The sequence below is a fragment of the Berghia stephanieae genome, chromosome 6 (assembly GCF_034508935.2).
Source record: "Berghia stephanieae isolate SIO BIC M18660-M18661 chromosome 6, UCSD_Bste_1.3, whole genome shotgun sequence".
NCBI lineage: Eukaryota > Metazoa > Mollusca > Gastropoda > Nudibranchia > Aeolidiidae > Berghia > Berghia stephanieae.
Genome location: NC_088365.1, coordinates 13,674,803 through 13,697,406, shown reverse-complemented (window position 1 = coordinate 13,697,406; position 22,604 = coordinate 13,674,803). Strand labels below are relative to the sequence as shown.

The following is a 22,604-nucleotide window of genomic DNA, read 5'->3' as shown; positions in this document are numbered from 1 at the left end:
CATATAACTAAACATTTGACAGTTTCCATCCCAGCCAAGGACTCTGACAAGGGCCAGGACATAACCAATTAATCTCATTCAAAGACAAAGACAAAAAAGAAAGTTGGAAAACAGAAATAAGGGTATAGAAGACACAGTAAGTGGCCTCTCTTCCCATTATTGGAAGTCAAGAACCCTGCACCAGCTGCGTTAATAGGAGAATATTACTTTTTGAAATACAAATTTACACACTATTTGCATTCTTACAACATTAAAACATGGACTTTCTATCTTGTACATAGATAAATAGAAAAATCAGCTAAATAGAAAAATCAGCTAAATAGAAAAATCAGATAAATAGAAAAATCAGCTAAATAGAAAAATCAGCTAAATAGAAAAATCAGATAAATAGAAAAATCAGCTAAATAGAAAAATCAGCTAAATAGAAAAATCAGCTAAATAGAAAAATCAGATAAAAAGAAAAATCAGATAAATAGAGAAATCAGCTAAATAGAAAAATCAGATAAAAAGAAAAATCACATAAATAGAAAAATCACATAAATAGAAAAATCAGATAAATAGAAAAATCTTTAAAATGTCAAATAGAAACATTGATTTAAAAATGACAGTCAAGAATTATAAATCACATGATATAAAATACAATGACAATCGGAACATCTTGTAATGGAAGAAAGCGACATGCACTTGTTTGCAGGTCCGATAACCCAAATCGTTAAGGGCTAGCAGTTGTTGTCATGGAAAAACTCTCGAACCAATGCAAAATATTGCCCATAACACCAATGTTAAATCAAGCCCACAATTGCATTAGGTTATCAGATCTGCAAATCCGAGCGCATAGGAAGAAAGTAAAGGAATATAAAGTCCTTGTGTGAGTCAACAAATTGCATAGGATGTGTAAGGAGGTCAACATAAACAATAATAAACAAAATTAATTTTAAGTAACAAACAAAAAATGAATTCAACAGCTTCAAAAATGTTTAAAAAAAAAAAGAACAAAATGCCGAACACGGAACATTTCGGACTCAAAATCCTTCTTAAGCCACCAACAAAAAAAAAAACAAACCCAATAAAAACATAAATACACTACATACATTTTTATTGGTTTTTTGTTGTTGTTGTTGTTGTTGTTGGCTGAAGAAGGATTTTGACGCCGAAACGTTCTGTCTTTTGTATTTTATTCTTCATTTTATTGCCTACAACACCAGTACATCATAATAACAAAATCATCTTACATGGACAACTCATGATTCTGATCACATCTTGATGAATCTTGGGCAGCTATCAACAGCCATTATTGCTGGTAACATCTTATGTATGTATGTATATATATATATATATATATATATATATATATATATATATATATATATATATATATATATATATATATATATATATATATATATATATATATATTTATAAAAACAAAAACCATGAAATAATAGTGCTCAACCTTTTGATAAAAGGAGCTATTTATAAAACATTTCAAGTATAATTATGATTATTTAACGTCTACAACGTTGTTTCAAGCGTAAGCTCTCATCAGGTAGTATATATATATATATATATATATTTATGAGTGTTGGTGGGTACTTGTAGGTACGAAAGTGCTCGATAATGGTGGTTAGAGCTAATATATAATGTAAATTTTCACTCACATTTTTTGCCGAGACGACTCGTTTCTGTGTGTTTCTCACACTTCTTCAGTCGGCATAATCCATTTTGTCTGGATTATGCCGACTGAAGAAGTGTGAGAAACACACAGAAACGAGTCGTCTCGGGAAAAAATGTGAGTGAAAATTTACATTATATATATATATATATATATATATATATATATATATATATATATATATATATATATATATATATATATATATATAACAAATATAACAAAATTCTAATTTTTAAGTTTAAATGAATGGAGTTCAAAGTTCACTCAAAATGGCCGTTGATGATGTACCATGTGGTTGTGGGTCTATGTGGTATGACATTCACCTTTGGACCAGAGGGGCCTGGGTTCGAGTCCTGTTCTGAGCAGTGCAGAGCTGAGTACTAGAAAAAAGGGTCTTTTCTCACAGTCTCTCACAACACTCAGATATAAAAATGAGACATGGGCGTTAACAGCGTTGTCTCTATAGGAAAAAAATTATAAATTGTAATATATCGACTACCAGGCATGATGTCTCGTCCTACATGTAAAGTGTTGCTGTTGGCTTGGGTCTCCTTGTTTCTTTGAGCACATTTAGTGGATATTGTCCTCTATAAATGCTCAAGTTTCATATAGCTCAATATCCACTAAACATGCTCAAAACACTTTACAAGGCATCCCAAGCCAACAGCAAAATTTAACATTTAGGACGAGACATGACATCTGGAAGGCACTATCTTTCTGACAAAAAAAAAAAAAAACCCAAAAAAACACTGTAACAACCGGGTACTCATTTTACACCTTAGTTGGGTGAGAGAATATGAGAAAAGAACCTTTTTCACGTGCTGTTCAAAGCATGCCACAAACCCTGGACCCTTCAAGTCTGAAGGCAAATGTCCACACCACAAGACCGCACCATCAGTTGGAACAATCAATTATTCTATGCAAATATCTTTGCTGTCAATTTTAAGTTTAGTCCAACATTCTGAGCAGTTGAGGTAGAAATACGTCAAAAATATCATGATAAAGACTTCATAGAATAAATATTGCTATTATATATTTTATAACCATTTTCTTCTAACGTTGAACAATTAAAATAAAACAATTAAAAAAAAAAAATCCATCCAAATGTAACATTTGTAAAAATCTCTTGTCTTTCATCCTCACAACTATTGATATAGAGTTTAAACTTTGACCTCTGACACTGTTCAAAGTGATTGCTGAGAGGTGAGGGTCAAGGCTGCAGCCCAAGTGTACACCCTGGAGTCCACACAATCGCCTTGACTTGCGTATTCTGTGAGTAGTATAAACTTTAGTTAAACTATTATTAAATACACTTTATGGAAAAATGGTACAAAAAGATATAAATACTACAAGTCATCTATGGAATGAAGAAACACTAAAAAAGAATTACACTGATGATATAAAATATGAAAAATTATCAGATATAAAATATTATGTAGAAAAAGATAATGGGAATTCTTTACCATCATTTATTATATTTGAGTTCTTTATTTTATTATCTACATCATCAAATTCTGTGGAAACATCACAGGAAAAACATGGCTTTTTCATTCAACTGAAAACTTGGTTGGCGAGTGAGCTTTTTTGACAAAGGCTTCATTGAGAGACAGACCGTTGTCATACGTGTCAGGGCATGACACAACCAGTCGAAAGGTGAAAAGTTTGGATTAGCATTTTAATTGCATTTTCTGAAAAGCTCACAACATTGCCATCCGGAAGTATAACAGACCAACACACAAAACTCTGGGTAACCATGAACTGTTATAGTCAGGATAATATGGGAATTACTCATAAACAAGGATGGCAAAAAACAACAACAAAGACCTGACTGAAGTCAACTTTGTTCTAGCTATAGAATGGACTACCACTTTTTTTTCTTCATAGAAAATCGGTTCAACAATGGAAGTGTCGTATGCTAAAGCTTTCATTTGAACCCAAAAAAAACTGTTGTTGAGTTTGTCAATTTTTCACTTTGAGTTGAAACATCTTTCGCACACACGTCTCTGTTCATTGTATTCATAATGATGAACAATGTTAAATATGGCAGGACTGCTCATCAATTTCTCTCTCTCTTGTCTCTCTCTCTCTCTCTCTCTCTCAGTCTCTTTCTCACTCTCTCCCTCTCTCTCAACAAGGTGGAGGATGTCGTATCAATAGGACCCAGAGTTTGGCTCTCTGCCATTGTGATATTTTTATTCTCCGTTTTCATCTGGCACTTCTCTATATCCTATATTTCTCATCATTATTGAAATGCTCGCTCTTTTTTCTCCATGAGTATTGTAAATAATTCAATCAAGAATGAGCAAATTTGGAGCTTTTATATAGCGCAATATCCACTAAACATGCTCAAATCGCTTTACAAGGGGGCGCTGACCAACAGCAACACTTAACATGTAGAACGAGACATGACACCTGTTAGGCGATATTGCATTTTGCTTTTTGGACAGAGACTCATTTTACATTTGAGTATGGTGAGAGAATGTGAGTAAAGAGCCTTTTCCAAGGAGTGAACTATGCCCGAGCGAGGCTCGAACCCACGATCTTCCGATCCGAAAGCGAGCGTCACACCACATAGCCGTACATATTGAAAATCCAAGACGAATTCCACACTCCGATCACAATGAACCATCTTTCCAACTCCCGTTTCAATCTATTCATGACGTCATGATTTAACCCTCTCCTTACCACCTGCAGCAAAATCGTCACAATTGTTACGACACCACATACATTTTTTATTCTTCAGATTTATTTTGTACATCACAAACTTTGAAGAATGATCTTTGTATGATTAATAAGAACATAAAGTTGTTTTGTAGAGAGCTTGGTTAAGTACTTACTTACTTACTTATCCGAACCAGCGACCACCTGAGCTCTAGCCCTTCGGGCTTGTGCCATGACGTAGCTTGGTTAAGTATAAAAAATCAATTTTTCTACTAGGTAAGCCTGTCATTTTGGGAAAATGGTGAAGAGGATCGCTTCTCAACCCCGTTTCAATCTATTCATGACGTCATGATTTAAAGAGCGCACTGACCTTTGAGTTTTTCCATCAATGTATTCATAGGCTGGACAATGACCTGGATAAATTCTGTGGGGGATAATAATGATAATAATAATAATAATAATAATAATAATAATAATAATAATAATAATAATAAATATAATAATAATACAACAATAATAATAATATAATAATAATACAACAATAATAATAATAACAATAATTATAGTAATAATAATAAAGAATATAGAAGAAGAAAGAAGAGAAGAAGAAGAAGAAGAAGAAGAAGAAGAAAGAAGAAGAAGAAGAAGAAGAAGAAGAAGAAGAAGAAGAAGAAGAAGAAGAAGAAGAAGAAGAAGAAGAAGAAGAAGAAGAAGAAGAAGAAGAAGGAGAAGAAGAAATTATCCAGTATGAGAAATACATTGTGCATATTTATATGCATTTTAAACAAAAACAAAAACAAAACAGTATTTTAAAAAAATAATTTAAAAAAAAGGGGGGAAAAAATGAAAAGAAAAAAAAAAAAAAAAAAAAAGAAGAACAAAAGAAACCAGATCTTACCGTCTGAATCTGTCCCAGTGGTGATGAAATGGTGAAGCGTTTTGGTTTGAAATAGGTGGGGGATGGACCGGTAAAGAGGGAGGGGAGAGGGGCGGGGTGATAATATGAGAAAAAAAAAATTAGTACATGTATGAAGATCCAGTGAACACATCCTTTCATCCTTAGGTGCACATATTTGGAGGTCTGATTACCAAAATCTATTTTTGCCTTTACTTAACACATTGTTGTCATGGAAATATTCTGAGTTGGTTTGAGAGCTTTCCCATTACAACAAAGAAATGGGGCAGCGTGGTTCAACTCTTTGCTTCATACCCAAAAGGTACCGAGTTCGAGTACCCTCTGTACTGTGTGGCCTTGAGCAAGTCACCTTGCCCTAGATCACTTGGCAGTGTTGACATGTGGCCGATGCATGAGTTATTCCAGTCAACCCTAGGGATAGACCCCGAAGACAAATTTCCCTTAAGGGATGAATAAAGGGAATTTATATTCATTTTATTCACTCATTATTTCCAAATGTAAACAGGCTGATGCCAGTCTTCCATGATGATAAATTTCCCTTAAGGGATGAATAAAGGGAATTTATATTCATTTTATTCACTCATTATTTCCAAATGTATACAGGCTGATGCCAGTCTTCCATGATGACAAATTTCCCTTAAGGGATGAATAAAGGAATTTATATTCATTTTATTCACTCATTATTTCCAAATGTAAACAGGCTGATGCAGTCTTCCATGATGACAAATTTCCTTAAGGATGAATAAAGGGACTATTATATTCATTTTATTCATAAATTATTTCAAATGTAAACAGGCTGATGCCAGTCTTCCATGATGACAAAATTCCCTTAAGGGATGAATAAAGGGAATTTATATTCATTTTATTCACTCATTATTTCCAAATGTAAACAGGCTGATGCCAGTCTTCCATGATGACAAATTTCCCTTAAGGGATGAATAAAGGGAATTTATATTCATTTTATTCACTCATTATTTCCAAATGTAAACAGGCTGATGCCAGTCTTCCATGATGACAAATTTCCCTTAAGGGATGAATAAGGGGAATTTATATTCATTTTATTCACTCATTATTTCCAAATGTATACAGGCTGATGCCAGTCTTCCATGATGACAAATTTCCCTTAAGGGTTGAATAAAGGAAATTTATTCTTATCTTATTTATTCACTTTTTTCCAAATGTAAACCATAACAATTTGTGTTATCAGACCTGTGAATAAGTACACTTTGCGTGCTCCATCTCTATTCAAATATCATCTAATTTTGATGTAAAATAATGTCAAAAAAAAAAAAGGTGGAAAATAAAAATGTTTGGGTTTTGAACCAAGAAACATTTTTTTTCTGTCTGCAAACACGGAAACAAAAGTAATATATTGCGCTAAATATAGACACAAACATCTCAAGCTCAATTCATAATAAAATAACCAAAAACGTTGGTGAGAAGTCAATCAGTGAGGATAACGGCCATTTGTTAAAAAGGGAAGTAAATGTATCGGCCCATATACAAATCAAGAAAGAAATAGACAAGGGAGAGAGAGAGAGAGAGAGAGAGAGAGAGAGAGAGAGAGAGAGAGAGAGAGAGAGAGAGAGAGAGAGAAAGACAGGGAGAGAGAGAGAGTGAGAGAAAGAGAGAGAGAGAGACAGAGAGAGAGAAAGAGAGAAAGAGAGAGAGAGAGAGAGTGAGAGAGAGAGAAAGAGAGAGAGAGAGAGAGAAAGAGAGACAGAGAGAGAGATAGAGAGAGAGAGAGAGAGAGAGAGAGAGAGAGAGAGAGAGAGAGAGAGAGAGAGAGAGAGAGAGAGAGAGAGTGAGATAGAGATAGAGAGGACACCTACCTCCACCAGTTGGTTTCGGTCTTTCCTCTTTGCCCAGTTTGCTGGTGTCCACCTGTAGAAGAGATGAAATTCCCAGAGTGATTAAAATAAGGTCACAACCAGTTGAACACGAAATGTTGAAGAGGAAATAGAAACGGATTGGCCACAGTTTTAGAAAACCAACAACAAAATGCAGCTACATTGTCTTATGATATAACACTTGCTTTCCGATCGGCTGGTCCTGGGTTCGAGCCTCGCTCGGCATATAGTTGAGTTCTTGGATAAGGCTCTTTAGTCACATTCTCTCACCGTACTCAAGTATAAGATGAGCACCCGGCTGTTAAGAGCGTTGTCTTTGTCCAAATAGATTGTAATATCGCCTAACAGGCGTCATGTCTCATCCCGCATGTTGAGTGTTGCTGTCGGCCAGGGACCCGTTGTAAAGCACTTTGAGCACGTTTAGTGGATATTGCGCTATATAAAATCTCAATTTAAGCATCACTCGGCAAGCTTTGACCTGGAATCCCCAGGGCAAATGAAAGAAGGGGATGACCAAAGAACATGTGGAGACGAGATGTAGAAGCAGACACCCAGTGTTCTGGACAGACATCGAGAGGTCTGGAAGTCATGGCACATTGACAGAAACAAAGTGGAGGACCCTTGTTGATGGCCTATGACCGTAGCCATCGTTAACTTATAGGCCTGACAATAGAACCAACCAGGACTTATAGTTTGACGTCATTTTTTAGGTTTGTTCATAGGCTGGACAATGACCTGGATAAATTCTGTGGGGGATAAGTAGTAATAATAATAATAATAATAATGATAATAATAATAATAATAATAATAATGATAATAATAATAATAATAATAATAATAATAATAATAATAATAATAATAATAATAATAATAATAATAATAATAATAATAATAATAATAATAATAATAAGTTATTTATATAACGCACAACTTCCACATAAATGCTCAGTGGTGCTTTAATATTAATTGTCATTCAAACATTAATTCTTTGACAATTTTGTGAATACATATGAAGAAACAAACACACACACATGCACACAAACTCACACACAGATATATTTACATTCATACACGAACATACACATTCATAAATACACCAATATTACTCACTAACATTATTAACTTATTCTAACAAAAGACAAAAAACAAAAAAAAACAAAAAAGAAGAAGAAAAATGAAAAGAAAAACAAAACAAAACAAAAAAAAAAAGATTCAGTTATACAGTAGAAATTGTCAGTCTGAACTTAAGGTCAAAACTAGAATAAAAGAAAGAGTCAATATTATTCACCTTGCAAGTGACGATCTTCAACGTCGTGTTCCCCACACCTGGGTCAAGAGAGGTAGCTGGGAATGAAATGGAGACAAAATAAATTGATAGAAGTAGATAAATTAACAGACAAGTTTATAACAAAAAATAAACAAAAAAAAAAAAAAAGAACTTGATCTTTTAAATAGAACAATATCCACTAAACGTGCTCAAAGAGCTTTACAAAGGGTCCCTGACCAACAGCAACACGTAACATCAGAACGAGACATGACGCCTGTTAGGCGATATTGCATTTTTTCTTTTCAGACAGAGACAATGCTCTTAACAAACAGGTAGTCATTTTACACCTGGGTATGGTGCGAAAATGTGAGTAAAGAGCCTTTTTCAAGGACTCAACTATGCACCGAGCGAGGCTCGAACCCAGGACCTTCTGATCCGAAAGCAAGTGTCATACCACAAGACGACATAGCCACACATGTTTATGAAGCAATGCCTAGAGTTACAACATGTCCTGTGTGAAGCGTGGACATAGCAGTAACAAAATTAAAATTCACAAACCTGACTTTGAACATTTCAGGGTTGTCAATACGCTTCAACAGTCGTAACGTCACTTCCCTCGCAATGACGCATGGTAACTTAGTAACTGGCTCTTAACTATCGGAATAATGGCGGATGCCCTTATGAAATACTTCTCTGACGAGCATAAAAGGGTATCCAGAGGAAAAAAACATTATAAATCTGATCATGTTTTGACTTTTACAAATTCTGATCACAAGACATATGAAAAGTTCTAGCCAGCATGAATAATAAAAAGTAACGATTTTCTTAGTTTAGAACCATGATGGCCGCTGTTGCCAGGCATCAATGTACTGAACTTTTACAAAAACACTTTGAGTGGCCCATTTCTGAGTGCTGAACTCGAGTAAAAAGACATTGTGTACTACTTTTTTATGCTTAGCAGGTGATTGGGAAATATACTGAGGGTTTGTGTGGTCTTGTGGTATGACACTTGCTTTCGGATCGGAAAGTCCTGGGTTCGAGCCTCGCTCGGCGCATAGCTGAGTCCTTGGAAAAGGCTCTTTACTCACTTTCTCAGTTGATAGTGTACTTATTGGCTTCACACGCAAAGAGACCAAGATCGATCCTGGGTGAAGTCGAGATCTTTTTCTGCCTACTCCTGTCCATCCAGCAGTGATTTGGTAGCTGGGTTTGTTAGATCTGATCAAAAGTACTTGGCAATAGACTAGCTCCCCACTCAAAGGGCAGCAAGCAATTGATATGCTTTTGTCCTTTTCATGCAATTAAACCATTGTACATGCTGTAAAAGTTTTGGGCCAAATCATAATCTTGTTACATAGATGCATCCACTCAACTGACCAACTCTCTTTCTCTCATACACACACACACACATATACACACACACACACACACACATAAAACACACACACACAAATGAACACACTAATATAGTACACATTGCCATAGTAAAGCACTGACAATCCAAACTTACCAGGTGACACATCCACGACAGAGACATCATATCCTGTTTCTTCCTTCATTTCCCTGACGGCTGCTGTGTCTGCCATTTCTCCTTTGTCTATCAGACCTGGTCATAAATCAAGGCAGATCAAAATTCTGTCATATCATATTCTTAGTCTTAACTCACTCAATCCTAGAAATTTTTTCTACTTTTCAAAACTGGAAAAAAATGTATTAAAAAATAAGCATGCACATAGACAGTTTTGTTCAACTATCATTAATGTGTAAAAATTAAAAACATTAGCTTTGATACTACACCTATAATTTGTCTCATAAAAATGTAATAAATAGCCATGGGGTAAAAGTAACCCCGGGTAAACTACGGATGTAATCGGTGTTAGGGTTGAGCGAGTTTACTCTCTGGAGTTCACCCTCATGGTAAATCAAATAAATTTGTTCCATTTTTCATGCATATAAACTCGAGAGAGTTAGGCAATAAGTTTTTAAGTTGCTATAGATTAAATTTATAACAATAGGAAATGTAATAGGAGCTTCAATCTATTCAATGAACACAGATAATGTGGACGTTGTGGGTTTCCCCTTTATCAACAAAACACAGTGCATGAAACACATCTTGGAAAGATTTTTCTACAGTGGACCTACGAAATATCTGTCGTCAATCTGCGATTTAGTAATGAATTTTAGTCTTTATTGTTTTTTTTTTGTTGTTGGCTGAAGAAGGGTTTTAAGTCTGAAACGTTCCGTGTTTGGAATTTTTCTTTTTTTGAAGCTGTTATATTCATTTTTGTTTATTACTTTTTACACTCCACAGCTTCTATCAGTCTAGTATCACTTTGACTTTATATCAATGCTCCTAATCCTGGTACAAATTCAATAATCAAAATGAAAAGAAACACTTAAAAAAAATAATCCATTATTATTTTTAAAATCATAAAGAAAATTAAAAATTTTAGCATCAAAGTCAATCTGGCATAAACTTGAGCTTGGGCTTTTATATAGTGCAATCTCAACTAATCGTGCTCAAAGCACTTTACAAAGGATCCATTGTAACAGTAATACAACAAGCAGAACGAGACTGTTAGGCGATATTACAATTTCTTTCTGACAGAGACAACGCTGTTTACAGCCACGTACTCATTTTACACCTCTGTACATTGAGAGAATGTGAGTAAAGAGCCTTTTCCAAGGACTCAACTATGCGCAGAGGGAGGCTCGAACACAAGGACCTTCCTATCCGAAAGCGAGAGTCATACCACAAGAATACATAGCCACACATCATACTGCCGTGAGATAGACAGTCCAATTTGTTCCATCATAAACACAATCATACCTGTCATCTGCATTTTTTGCCAAATTGGGACCTAAAATTTGCCAAAATTTGCCAAAAAAATTTGCCGAGGAGAACTAAGCATTTCAGTAAAAATTAACACGCGATACAGAAAAAAAAAATATAAAAGACAATCTATTACATTTAAGGAGGCTACATTATGAATAGCGTTGTTACAAAGATTTTAAAGGATCATTATCCATAGAGAGTAGCTTCCCTTGGTTTGGGCCCAGGCAAAGCTGCAACATTTCTCAAATTTCGCACTTTTTATCTTTCATTTTTTCGCTTCTTTTTTTTTTTCTTAAAATTTGTCACACGATTTGCCAATTTTGGGAAATTTGCCAAAATTTGCGGATCGCCCTGATATTTGCGACCGCAAAAAATGCAGATGACAGTCATACAGAGCCGCCAATCCCTCACATTCCAAAAGAGGAATCAGAAAGTCAGAAAATAGGAATTTGAGACAAAAAAAAATAGGAATTTGTCACCAATGGATAATTCCCTATAAAATGACCACACCCTTTGCAACCAATCATAAAGACAGTGTTCTTCTGGCACAGCTGGCAAACTGCATATCAAATGTGTTAGATAATGGAATAGGGAAGGGGAGGGGGGAGGAGTGCAAATACATTTTCCTATTTTGCTCCTTTTCAACAATCATTAAAAAAATTTGTTTAAATCACCTTATCCCCCCCCTCCATATTTCTTTCTTCTTACCATTATCATCATTTTTGAAAATCTGAATTTTAGAGACAATGGCGGAATAGTGGAAAGGGAGAGTGAAAATAGGAAATGATTCTGTCAAAATCGTAAGTGTTGGCAGGTAGGAATCACATCGTTCTTACCAGCAGGGAATTCAATGGTGTAGGTCTCCATGGGAGGTCTGTACTGTCGTATTAGAATGACACTCTGGAGGTCAGACAAGGGGTCGTGGAAGACAGCCACCATTCCCACAGCTGTGTGGGGGTTGGGGAGGGATTGGGGATGGACAGTGAATGGAAAGGGTCATAATGAATAAAAAACAAATTACTTCATTTCTCAAGCAGGAGTAATTTGCCAGAGCACATGAGAACAGAGACAGATTTGAATAGGTTTGAGAGTCTCTTATGACAAAAGTGGCAGCTTCTCAGACTGGTTCAGACCTGTTTTCTGCTCCCGCAAGTATATTTGATATTCATATTTAATGAAACTGTGAGACATGTAAATTTTTATGTATAATAAAATAGATAGAGTATTAAATTTATGTGCAAAGTAATTTTTTTTTCATTCTTATGTCGGTGAACAGCCTTAAAGGGCTTACTGATTTTAAATCAGATTTTATTAAGAAAATATAAATCATTTTTTTCAAATTATCAATGTTATATTTTGTTGTCATTGTTAATAGTTGTTGTTTTGTATAAAAAAGCATGCATAATATGTATTTTTACCGACAAAAAATAATGTATTCATTCATTAACTCACTCAACCCTGACACAGACTACATCCGTAGTTTACCCGGGTTACTTTTACCCCATGCCTATTTAGTACAGTTTTATGAGACAAATGATAGGCGTTGTATCAAAGCTAATGATTTTAGTTTTTACATGTTAATGATATTTGAATAAATAGGTACATGCTCAATTTTAATTAATTTTTTTCCCATTCTGAAAAGTAGCAAAAATCTCTAGGATTGAGTGAGTTAAAATACTGAAAAATGACCCTCTTCCTCAAAACAACTTTTATATCTGGCGATTTTAATCAAAAAAAATTTGGAATATAGTAGAAGGAAACGGCGTCCTATTTATAAAAACAAAGATAGATAGAGACACACAAAAATTCCTTCAAAGTGTACGGTCATACAATCCTTATCTTGAACCAATTCAAGCCATTTCATCATGAATCCAATTAGTTTTCATGGCTTTATCTTCATTTTACATTGCACGCCACATAGCCCCTAATTTTTATTTCATTTAAAAATGTTATTTATACTATTATTTGTGTAACTTTATAGAGAGTAATATTGCCATTTGTATGCTATTTTTACCCACCACTTTTAATCTTAATTATATCTATATTTTAACACACACACACATACACACACACACACACACATGCCTCTATACAAATTTCTTTTTCTTTCTTTTGATGAATAAAATCTTATCATTATCATTAATTTTTTTAATATCACTATTAATATTATTATCATTACTACTTTTAATTTAAAAAAAAAAAAATTATTATTATTATTAATTATTATATATTATTATTATTATATTATATTATTATTATTATTATTATTCCTATTATCATTATTAATTCTATTATATTACTAATATTATTATCATCATTATTCTTCTTATTATTGTTAATATTATTATTATTAATCTTATTCTTCTTATATTATTATTTTCATTATTATTATCATTATAATTAATATATTTCATATTTTGAGACAGCCATATATATGTTTGATCAAAATTCCGGAATTCATTAGAGCCAAACAAAACATGCCACAGTATGTAAAATAGAGATCAAGATTTCACACACCGTCGGCCTCTCCAGTATTTTTGGTCGTCCTTGACACACCTTCCCATATTCTGGAATAGACAAAAAAAAAAAAAAGAAAAAAAAAAAAGAAATCAATGAGAACTTATAACCAAATCAAAATTAAAAAAAAGAAAAAAGAAAAAAGAAACTTGAGCTATTATATAGCGCAATATTGAGCTTTATATAGCGCAATATTGAGCTTTATATAGCGCAATATCCACTAAATGTGCTCAAAGCGCTTTACAAGGGGTCCCTGGTCAGCAGCAACATTTAACATGTAGGACGGGACATGCCGCCTGTTAGGCGATATTACAATATTTCGGACAAAGACAACGCTGTTAACGGCCAGGTACTCATTTTACACCTGAGTACGGTGAGAGAATGTGAGTAAAGAGCCTTTTCCAAGGACTCAACTATGCGCTGAGCGCGAGGCTCAAACCCAGGACCTTCCCATCCGAAAGCGAGTGTCATACCACTAGACCACATAGCCGCAATATCCACCATCATCTCCTTGCTGATGAGGTCAGTAGTGTAAACAGTCCGTCAGTCTTTAGGCCCATGGAGCCAGAGTCTATCTTAGTTGCTGTAGCTTGAAACGGACATTGGCACTTGCCTGCTACCTTTTGCATAGTACTTTCAGGGATATTTTGTGCGGCTATGTGGTCTTGTGGTATGACATTCACTTTCGGATTGGAAGGTCCTGAGTTCGAGCCTCGCTCGGCGAACAGTTAAGTCTTTGAAAAAGGCTTTTTACTCACATTCTCTCACTGTACTCAGGTGTAAAGTGAGTACCTGGCTGGAAAAAAATTGTAATATCGCATAACAGGCGTCATGTCTTGTTCTACATGTTACATGTTGCTGTTGGTCAGGGACCCCTTGTAAAGTGCTTTGAGCACATTAAGTGAATATTGAGCTATAGAAAAGCTAAAGTTTTTTCGTTTTTAAAAGTTTAACATGTACTTTCCATATATGCTTTCATCTTCCTGGAGTTTTCAACTTATTCAAATGTAAAAACTGTTTTAAAATTTCAATTGCCATTAAATGGATTGAGTCGACTAAATACTGAGGGGCATTAGAATAATGTCTCAACGTATTCATTGACAAAGTCAGGATATCTATAAATGTTGACAACAACAAGAAATGAAGTAAGTAGGAAAGTGCCAGAAGACAATAGAGAATGAAAATTTTGTGGCGGTGATGGGGGCTCGAACCCAAGACCTTAATGGTACAACAACTGCCCAGCCAGACGGAGTTATTGTACCAGTAAGGTCACAGTTTCGAGCCCCCATCGCTGCCACGAAATTTTTATTCTCTGTTGTCTTCTGGCACTGTCCTACCCACTTCATTTCTTGTTGATATTTATAAATGTACCTTTCTTCTCCAGTGGGGTCTTTGTAGGTAATTTTGTTGAGGCAAATCCATTTGGCCCTTGCTATTTCCTGTAGAATATATCATGAAGACATGATCATTATGAGGAGAACAATATCGACTGCTAACAGATATAGTTTTTAAAAAATGAAAAAAAATTTGAGCTTTTATATAGTGCAATATCCAAAATAGTTGCAGTTTCATGTTATAAAGATTGGCATTACTAGGTGTGGTGGGGTGGCTTTGACGTAAATATCTATCTATTGGTTTTAAATCACTCATCCTTATCAACTATATTCGTAATTTATCCTGGGTTACTTTCACCCATGCCTATTTATTTCATTTTTCTGAGAGAAATTATAGGTGTAGTATCAACGCTAATGTTTTAAGTTTTTACATGTTAATGATAGTCGAATAAAACTATCTATGTCCATGCTTATTTTTAATACAGTTTTTCCAATTTTGAAAAGTAGCAAAAATCTCTAGGATTGAATGAGTTGAGTTGGTAATCAATCAATCACGTCCTTAATAAAGAAAAATTAAAATGTCAAGCTTTTGATGACACACATATATATCAACAAACCAACTCAGTCCTGACGATGGCTAATTGGGCCTGAAACATTAATGTAGACTTTCTCAAACATTCCGGTAAATATTAAAATAATAATTCGCTCCATTACTACATGTCGAGCACTTTTCGTACCATATTTGTATCAAACACGATTCAATATATATATATATATATATATATATATATATATTATATATATATATATATATATATATATATATATATATATATATATATATATATATATATATATACAGTCACGTCTTTCCAATCCGAACACCTCCATTCCCAGCATTTTGTCCAGATTACCGAGACATCTGGAAAGTGGAATCCGTCCCATTAGTGTACACGAATAAAGAAGGAAAAAATATCCGTCCCCAGGCAACATGTTCGAATAATGGAGATATCCGGATTGGGGAACTCCGGATGAGAGAGATGCGACTACTATATAATATTTCATAATACCATGTTGAGATGTTTGGACACATTTGAATTATAACAGAAACTTGTCACATAACAAAACTATATCAAAAAGTGAAAAGTAGAAACATTTGAGCTGATAGAAAAAAAAACAACCCAGAACTATCTAGTACCGTCAACTGGTGTAAGTTTGCATCACGTCAAGGGGAAACGTTGCAAATAGGAAATTGGAGCATTTGGAGTCATCTCAGATTTTTTGCTTATATTTTCAATGGTTTTCATCAAAGGAAATAATTGACACAAAACAAAATATTCTCTAATTGGTTCAAAATTAAAGAGGCAAAGTTTCCCCAGTTGACGAGAATCTACAATACATTTTTGTAATAAGTGTTAGACTAGAAATTGTTGAAGTTTAAAATAATGAATTTGGAGAATCATGTGATAAAAGTTTTCTATAAGTAAAATATACACTTAATTATATCAAAAAATACAAACAATTACAGAGATTTACCTCAACTTTGCAATGTTCAGATTTTCCAGCCCCTTCACTCGACATTTTTCTAGAAACAAAAAAATGAACGGCTACATTTATATCAAGTAATTTAATAAACATGAAAGAAGTCATCTTAACATATTTATTATATTGTTTATATACACTGACTTAATCTAACGTGATTATTTATTTAATTTTGATTCATACAATTTCCTTTCACCATGTAGGGGACATATTTATATTGCATTCTTTGCACGTTAATTTGATCTATAACTGACAAACCATACATTTTCAAAGTGACCATGAAGTGACTATTTCTCCGAAAGCTCAGGGAAATAAACTTGACCTCCATTTCTCCGAACAGTTAATGGTTTCCATTATCGAGATATTTTGGTTAATTATTTGCGAGAGTTCGACATCATCTTTGTTTTTGTTTTTAAGGGTTTTACAGCGCTTGCAACACATTTAGGTTATATCAGCGCCAGTAAAAAGGAAGAAAATGGGATAGTTAGAAGTTTTAGAATTATAATTAAAGCACCCAAGAAAAAGTAAGACATAGGGGAACTGGGAACAAATAGGGATCAGATGTAGATTCCAAGCGCATACCACCAATGTACTTAGTTTGAGATCACCTACAAGTCCTATCCGGACACAAGCACAAAATCCAACAAAGAGGAATACACTCAAATGCGTACATTATACATCAAAAATAACAAATATAATAATACATAACAGAGAGATGATTTACAAGGAAAAAAACATCATCTCCCAAAACAATAACTATGCATTTGACTTGTTTCCCTCCCAGCTAGGACTCCGGCCAGGGCCAGGACAAAACCAAGTAATCTCATTCCAAGACAAAAGCAGAAAGCATTGTGGAAAACAGATATAAGGGGATAGAAGACACAGTATGTACCCCCCTGCCCGCTATGGGAGGTCAGGAACCCCACCCAGGGCATCATCTTTCATCATTCTGACATTTTTACGAGGACCAGGCAAGAGGAAGCATGTTCTAGTGTTAGATAATAAAAAGAGATTTTTTTTAAAAATAAAAAATGAAACAAAAAAGAAAATGAGTTGGACAGCTGACAACTTGCACTCTCTCTCTTTTGCCTTTTCTTAACAACAAAAACAAATAAACAATAAATAAAAATAAAGAAAAAAAACTGGCCCCTCAACGATCATAAAGGCTTTTCGGATTGCAGTGTGTAGAACCTTATTTTACAGAGTATTCTGGAAAATAGAGTTCTGCATCATTTGACCAGGCAATTGACTTTGAGATCAAGTTTATTTCGCCGAACGTTCAGAGTCGGAGAAATAGAGTTGAAGTTTATTTCCCCAAGTGTACAGAGAAATAAAATCAAATCTATATCCTGAGCATTCGGAGACTCAATAGAGTCCAAGCTTTTTTCCCAAACATGAGGAAAAATAGAGCTGGCCTTTAAAAAATTTGGATGTCCTTCATTAGGGTAAATAAAAACAAAATTGTGGATCTCCGATGTAATCAAACAGACACATGAAGACCATGGCCGACTAGAGTACTATAGTTACGTCATGATTAAGACCAAAAAATGTCCAAAGGAGTGGGGAGGAGGGGAGGGGGTGGGGGAGAGAAGGAGAAAAATGTGGGGCGTATACCAAACCTCTCTCCAAACTTTAAAGAAAGAATTGAAAAGTGATTTGCACCAGTTTCCAGCATCGTTCCTATGCTCTACAACCAAAAACGTATTTGTTAGCAAAACAGTTTTAGAATTTACTGCTAAGCTAAAACATCTTGGTGTTGCGCTAAAAATGGACTAATTTTTGCTATTTCTACCCGATAACGAATATGAATACGAGAGAGACCTTCCGAAAGCTCCTTGTGCTAGGGGAAACAACCCAAATATTCCCTCAATTAACCCTTAGAAATAATAAAACGGAGTACCTTTAACTAGCCCAAATAGGAAAAATAAACACCCTAGAACCTTTACTAAGACTTATACTTAATCCGAAAAGAAAAAAAATCCTCCCTTTTCAAGCTAGCCCTAATAGAAAAAAAGCTTAGGACTGCTTTGCACAACCTTTCAATACTTCAAAAAACAAATTGGTGACGGAGAACCAAAAACAATGGGCATGATAGGGAATGTTTAACTTTAACCAATCTATCAAGGTTTGTTCCATTGTTTTTAAAATGCTAGTAGTAGATTAGATAGTAGTAGTAGTAGTAGTAGTAGTAGTAGTAGTAGTAGTAGTAGTAGTAGTAGTAGTAGTAGTAGTAGTAGAAGTCGTAGTAGTAGTAGTAGATACTTTACTATATATTGACACATTGATGAATAAATAAACATTAAACACCTGACAAAAGATCCACGATAAAAAATACCCTAAGATCTAATTGAAAGAGATAACAGTAACAGACCAAGGAGCTTTCTGAAGGTCTCCCCAAATATGATGTGAAACAATAACAATTCAAAACTTATTGAATAAATGGTGTCAGTCAAGAGCCTCATTCTCACCTGATGATAAAATTAGAATTATAAAACACGTTTACAGTTACAGTTTTAGTTTTACAGTTGTGTTATTGTTATGCAATGTGATGAGTGAGATAGTGGTGAGTGATCTCTTATCTTTAAGAAACAATGAGAGGTCCTCATAAAAAAAATGACAACAAAAAATGCAATGACGGCTGATTTCGAGGTTGATTGTTGATAGGTGGATAGATGAGATGAACAGACTGAACTCAAGACAGAACTGAGAACTGAGAATGGAGTGAGAGCGGGGACTAAAAAGTCGACTACGCCCTCGATTTCTTCTGCATTCCAGTGTGACTAAATGGTCGATCACCCGTTCTATTTGATCATATGGCCACACACTGCCTCAATATATCCTAGGCTTCAATCATTTATCGATAAACCGCAACACATTAATTACACTACACACTTTGTCACTTGAATGGAAACCCCAAAACAAACAATAGCAATAGGTCAATAGGCCTAGGCAGTTTAGTTTCCATTCATTCCAGGGTTGCCAGATTATTTTTCAACAAAATGCCAGGGGAAGACTCAAAAAATGCCAAAACACTCAAAAAAATGCCAAAGTCTGTTGACTCCCACCCCCACTAAGAAAACTACTCACTTTTGATAGACAATTTACTATCATATCCTGGTGGCTTGCGTGTTTTCTTTCTTTTTTTTTCTTTTTTTTTGAATTATACTAAATTTCCTGTTGGGGTAATTTTTTTATTAAGAAAAGGTGTCATTTGAAGTATAATATACAAGAAAAGAAAATGCCAAATGAAAATGCCAAATGCCAAATGATTTTTCTAATGCCAAACGGTTTTCAAAAATGCCAGATTTTTGGAATCTGGCATTTAAAATGCCAAACTGGCAACCCTGATTCATTCATGAAATTAAATCACAGAACTAGATGACAGTATGATTGGTTAACAGCAGTCTTTTCCCATGTAGAATATTAAGATTTCGAATTAATAATAATATAATATTCTAAATTATTATCTATGTTGTTTTAGCTGCACCAATGAGCTGCACACAAACTTGAGTGTTATATTTTACATAACGCTGCTATCAAAAAAAATTATGTTAGAATTGTATAAAAGAAGGATAAGATGGTGATTTGAAACGTTAATTTAGATTAATTATTATAAAATCATCATCATCATCATCATCATCATCATCATCATCATCATCATCATCATCATCATCATCATCATCATCATCATATTATATATATTATTATTATTATTATTATTATTATTATTATTATTATTATTATTATATTTATTATATATTATTATTATTATTATTATTATATTATATTATTTTACTATTACTATTTTCATTCTTCTTCTTCTTCTTCTTCTTCTTCTCTTCTTCTTCTTCTTCTTCTTCTTCTTCTTCTTCTTCTTCTTCTTCTTCTTTTCTTCTTCTTCTTCTCTTCTTCTTACTTTTCTTCTTCTCTCTTCTACTTTCTATCATAGTAGTAGTAGTAGTAGTGTAGTAGTAGTAGTAGTAGTAGTAGTATGTAGTAGTTAGTATTTAGTAGTAGTAGTAGTAGTAGTAGTAGTAGTAGTAGTAGTAGTAGTAGTAGTAGTAGTAGTAGTAGTAGTAGTAGTAGTAGTAGTAGTAGTAGTAGTAGTAGTAGTAGTAGTAGTAGTAGTAGTAGTAGTAGTAGTAGTAGTAGTAGTAGTAGTAGTAGTAGTAGTAGTAGTAGTAGTAGTAGTAGTAGTAGTAGTAGTAGTAGTATGTAGTAGTAGTAGTAGTAGTAGTAGTAGTAGTAGTAGTAGTAGTAGTAGTTAGTAGTAGTAGTAGTAGTAGTCTTAGTAGTAGTAGTAGTAGTAGTAGTAGTAGTAGTAGTAGTAGTAGTAGTAGTAGTAGTAGTAGTAGTAGTAATAGTAAGAGGAGGAGGAGGAGGAGGAGGAGGATATCGATGACCAAAAATGCTCCGATCCGACCACTTACTGGTGTAATATGATATAATTCCTGTACATTGTTGGTCTTTACAAATCAATCACTTAGACGTCATCGGAATGAAGTGGTGGAACTGTGAGTCGATTGGCCCATGTCCTCACGTGTCAATTATGTCGACAAGCAAACCACTGGAACACAACAAACCAATTGAAGGCTGATTTTTAGGGCTGGTCTCTTTTCTTCTCTGCTTTGTTTGGCAAATTATGTTGATAACAACAAGAAATGAAGTGAGTAGGAAAGTGCCAGAAGACAACAGAGAATAAAAACTTCGCGGTGGCGATGGGGGCTCGAACCCGAGACCTTACTACTGGTACGAGGGCGAGGATGAGAGACGCATGCGCACAACCAACATGACGTTCTCTCTCTAATAACTTTTCCGCCTGTGACGTCACAGACTATGGGTGACGTCCAATCAAGGGACGCTACTCTGCCGCTAATCTCATTCCCAATTCAATGTCTGACACTGTTTCATACACACTTTGTCAGATCTGTATCGTACATCAGTGCCTGCTCTCCAGAATGTGACCAGAAGAATGACACGTTTCGTATCACGCTCGATGGAAAAAAAAGTTGAGCTTTTTAAATAGCGCAATATCCACTAAACGTGCTCAAAGCACGTTTGACCAACAGCAACATTTAACATGTAGGAACGAGATATGACGCCCGTTAGGCGATATTATGACCATTTTTTCCGACAGATACAACGCTGCTAACGACCAGGTATTCATTTTACACCTGAGTACGGTGAGAGAATGTGAATAAAGAGCTTTTTCCGAGGACTCAACCATGCGCCGACCGAACCTCGAACCCAGGACCTTCCGATCTAAAAGCGAGTGTCATACCTCAAGACCACATAGCAGGAATTTTATTATTTCATCAATAAAAGTTTCATATCAAAGAGTTGTTAATGTTTGCTTCTGTAATGAAGGTGGTGGGGTGGAGATTGTGTGTGTGTGTGTGTGTGTGTGTGTGTGTGTGTGTGTATGTGTGTGCATATTGGTTGCTTCAGACGGTATGTGGCCATTGTTTCAATGCTGCTGCTGCTGCTGCTGCTGCTGCTGATGATGATGATGATGACGATAATGATAATGATGACGATAATGTAGATGATAATGATAATGATGATAATGATGATATTATCAACTCCGAAAAGCGGATACTGAATTAAAATGATAACAAAAATTATTATGACTGTTTCGTTTGGCGTTGTGAAAGAAATTCTACAATTGTGACCCAACGTCACCAAAGGGTATTGTGTCTGGATCAATACGCTTCTACAGTCATGACGTAACTTCCCTCGTAATGACTCATAGTAACTTAGCAACTGGCTCTAAACTATCGGACAATGGCGGACGCCCTTATGAAATATTTCTCCGACGAGCATAAAAGCGTATCCAGAGGAAAAAACAACAACATTATAAATCTGATCATGTTTTGACTTTTACACATTTTGATCACAAGACATATGAAAAGTTATAGCCAGCATTAAGAATAAAAAGTACAGATTTTCTTTGTTTAGAACCACGATGGCCCGCCTTTGCTGGGCCACGTGACATCAGACTATTGA

General features: G+C 34.7%; 2 protein-coding genes across 2 annotated transcripts in view; both read right to left on the bottom strand.

Moving 5' to 3' along the window:
• The window catches only part of LOC144974521 (protocadherin-like wing polarity protein stan), a 411,532-nt gene that overhangs the window by 6,578 nt on the left and 382,350 nt on the right, over window positions 1–22,604 (bottom strand). The window lies entirely within an intron of this gene.
• Window positions 1,928–21,181, bottom strand: LOC144975529 (ADP-sugar pyrophosphatase-like). Its single transcript, XM_078919694.1, has 12 exons — window positions 21,029–21,181; window positions 16,593–16,641; window positions 15,094–15,161; window positions 13,723–13,772; window positions 12,042–12,152; window positions 9,880–9,975; window positions 8,391–8,446; window positions 7,085–7,136; window positions 6,340–6,374; window positions 5,602–5,692; window positions 4,707–4,760; window positions 1,928–2,945 (listed from the first exon to the last, which is right to left on the bottom strand). Exons 1-12 carry the CDS (start codon window positions 21,055–21,057, stop codon window positions 2,860–2,862), a joined length of 777 nt encoding a protein of 258 aa, XP_078775820.1. The 5' UTR covers window positions 21,058–21,181; the 3' UTR covers window positions 1,928–2,859.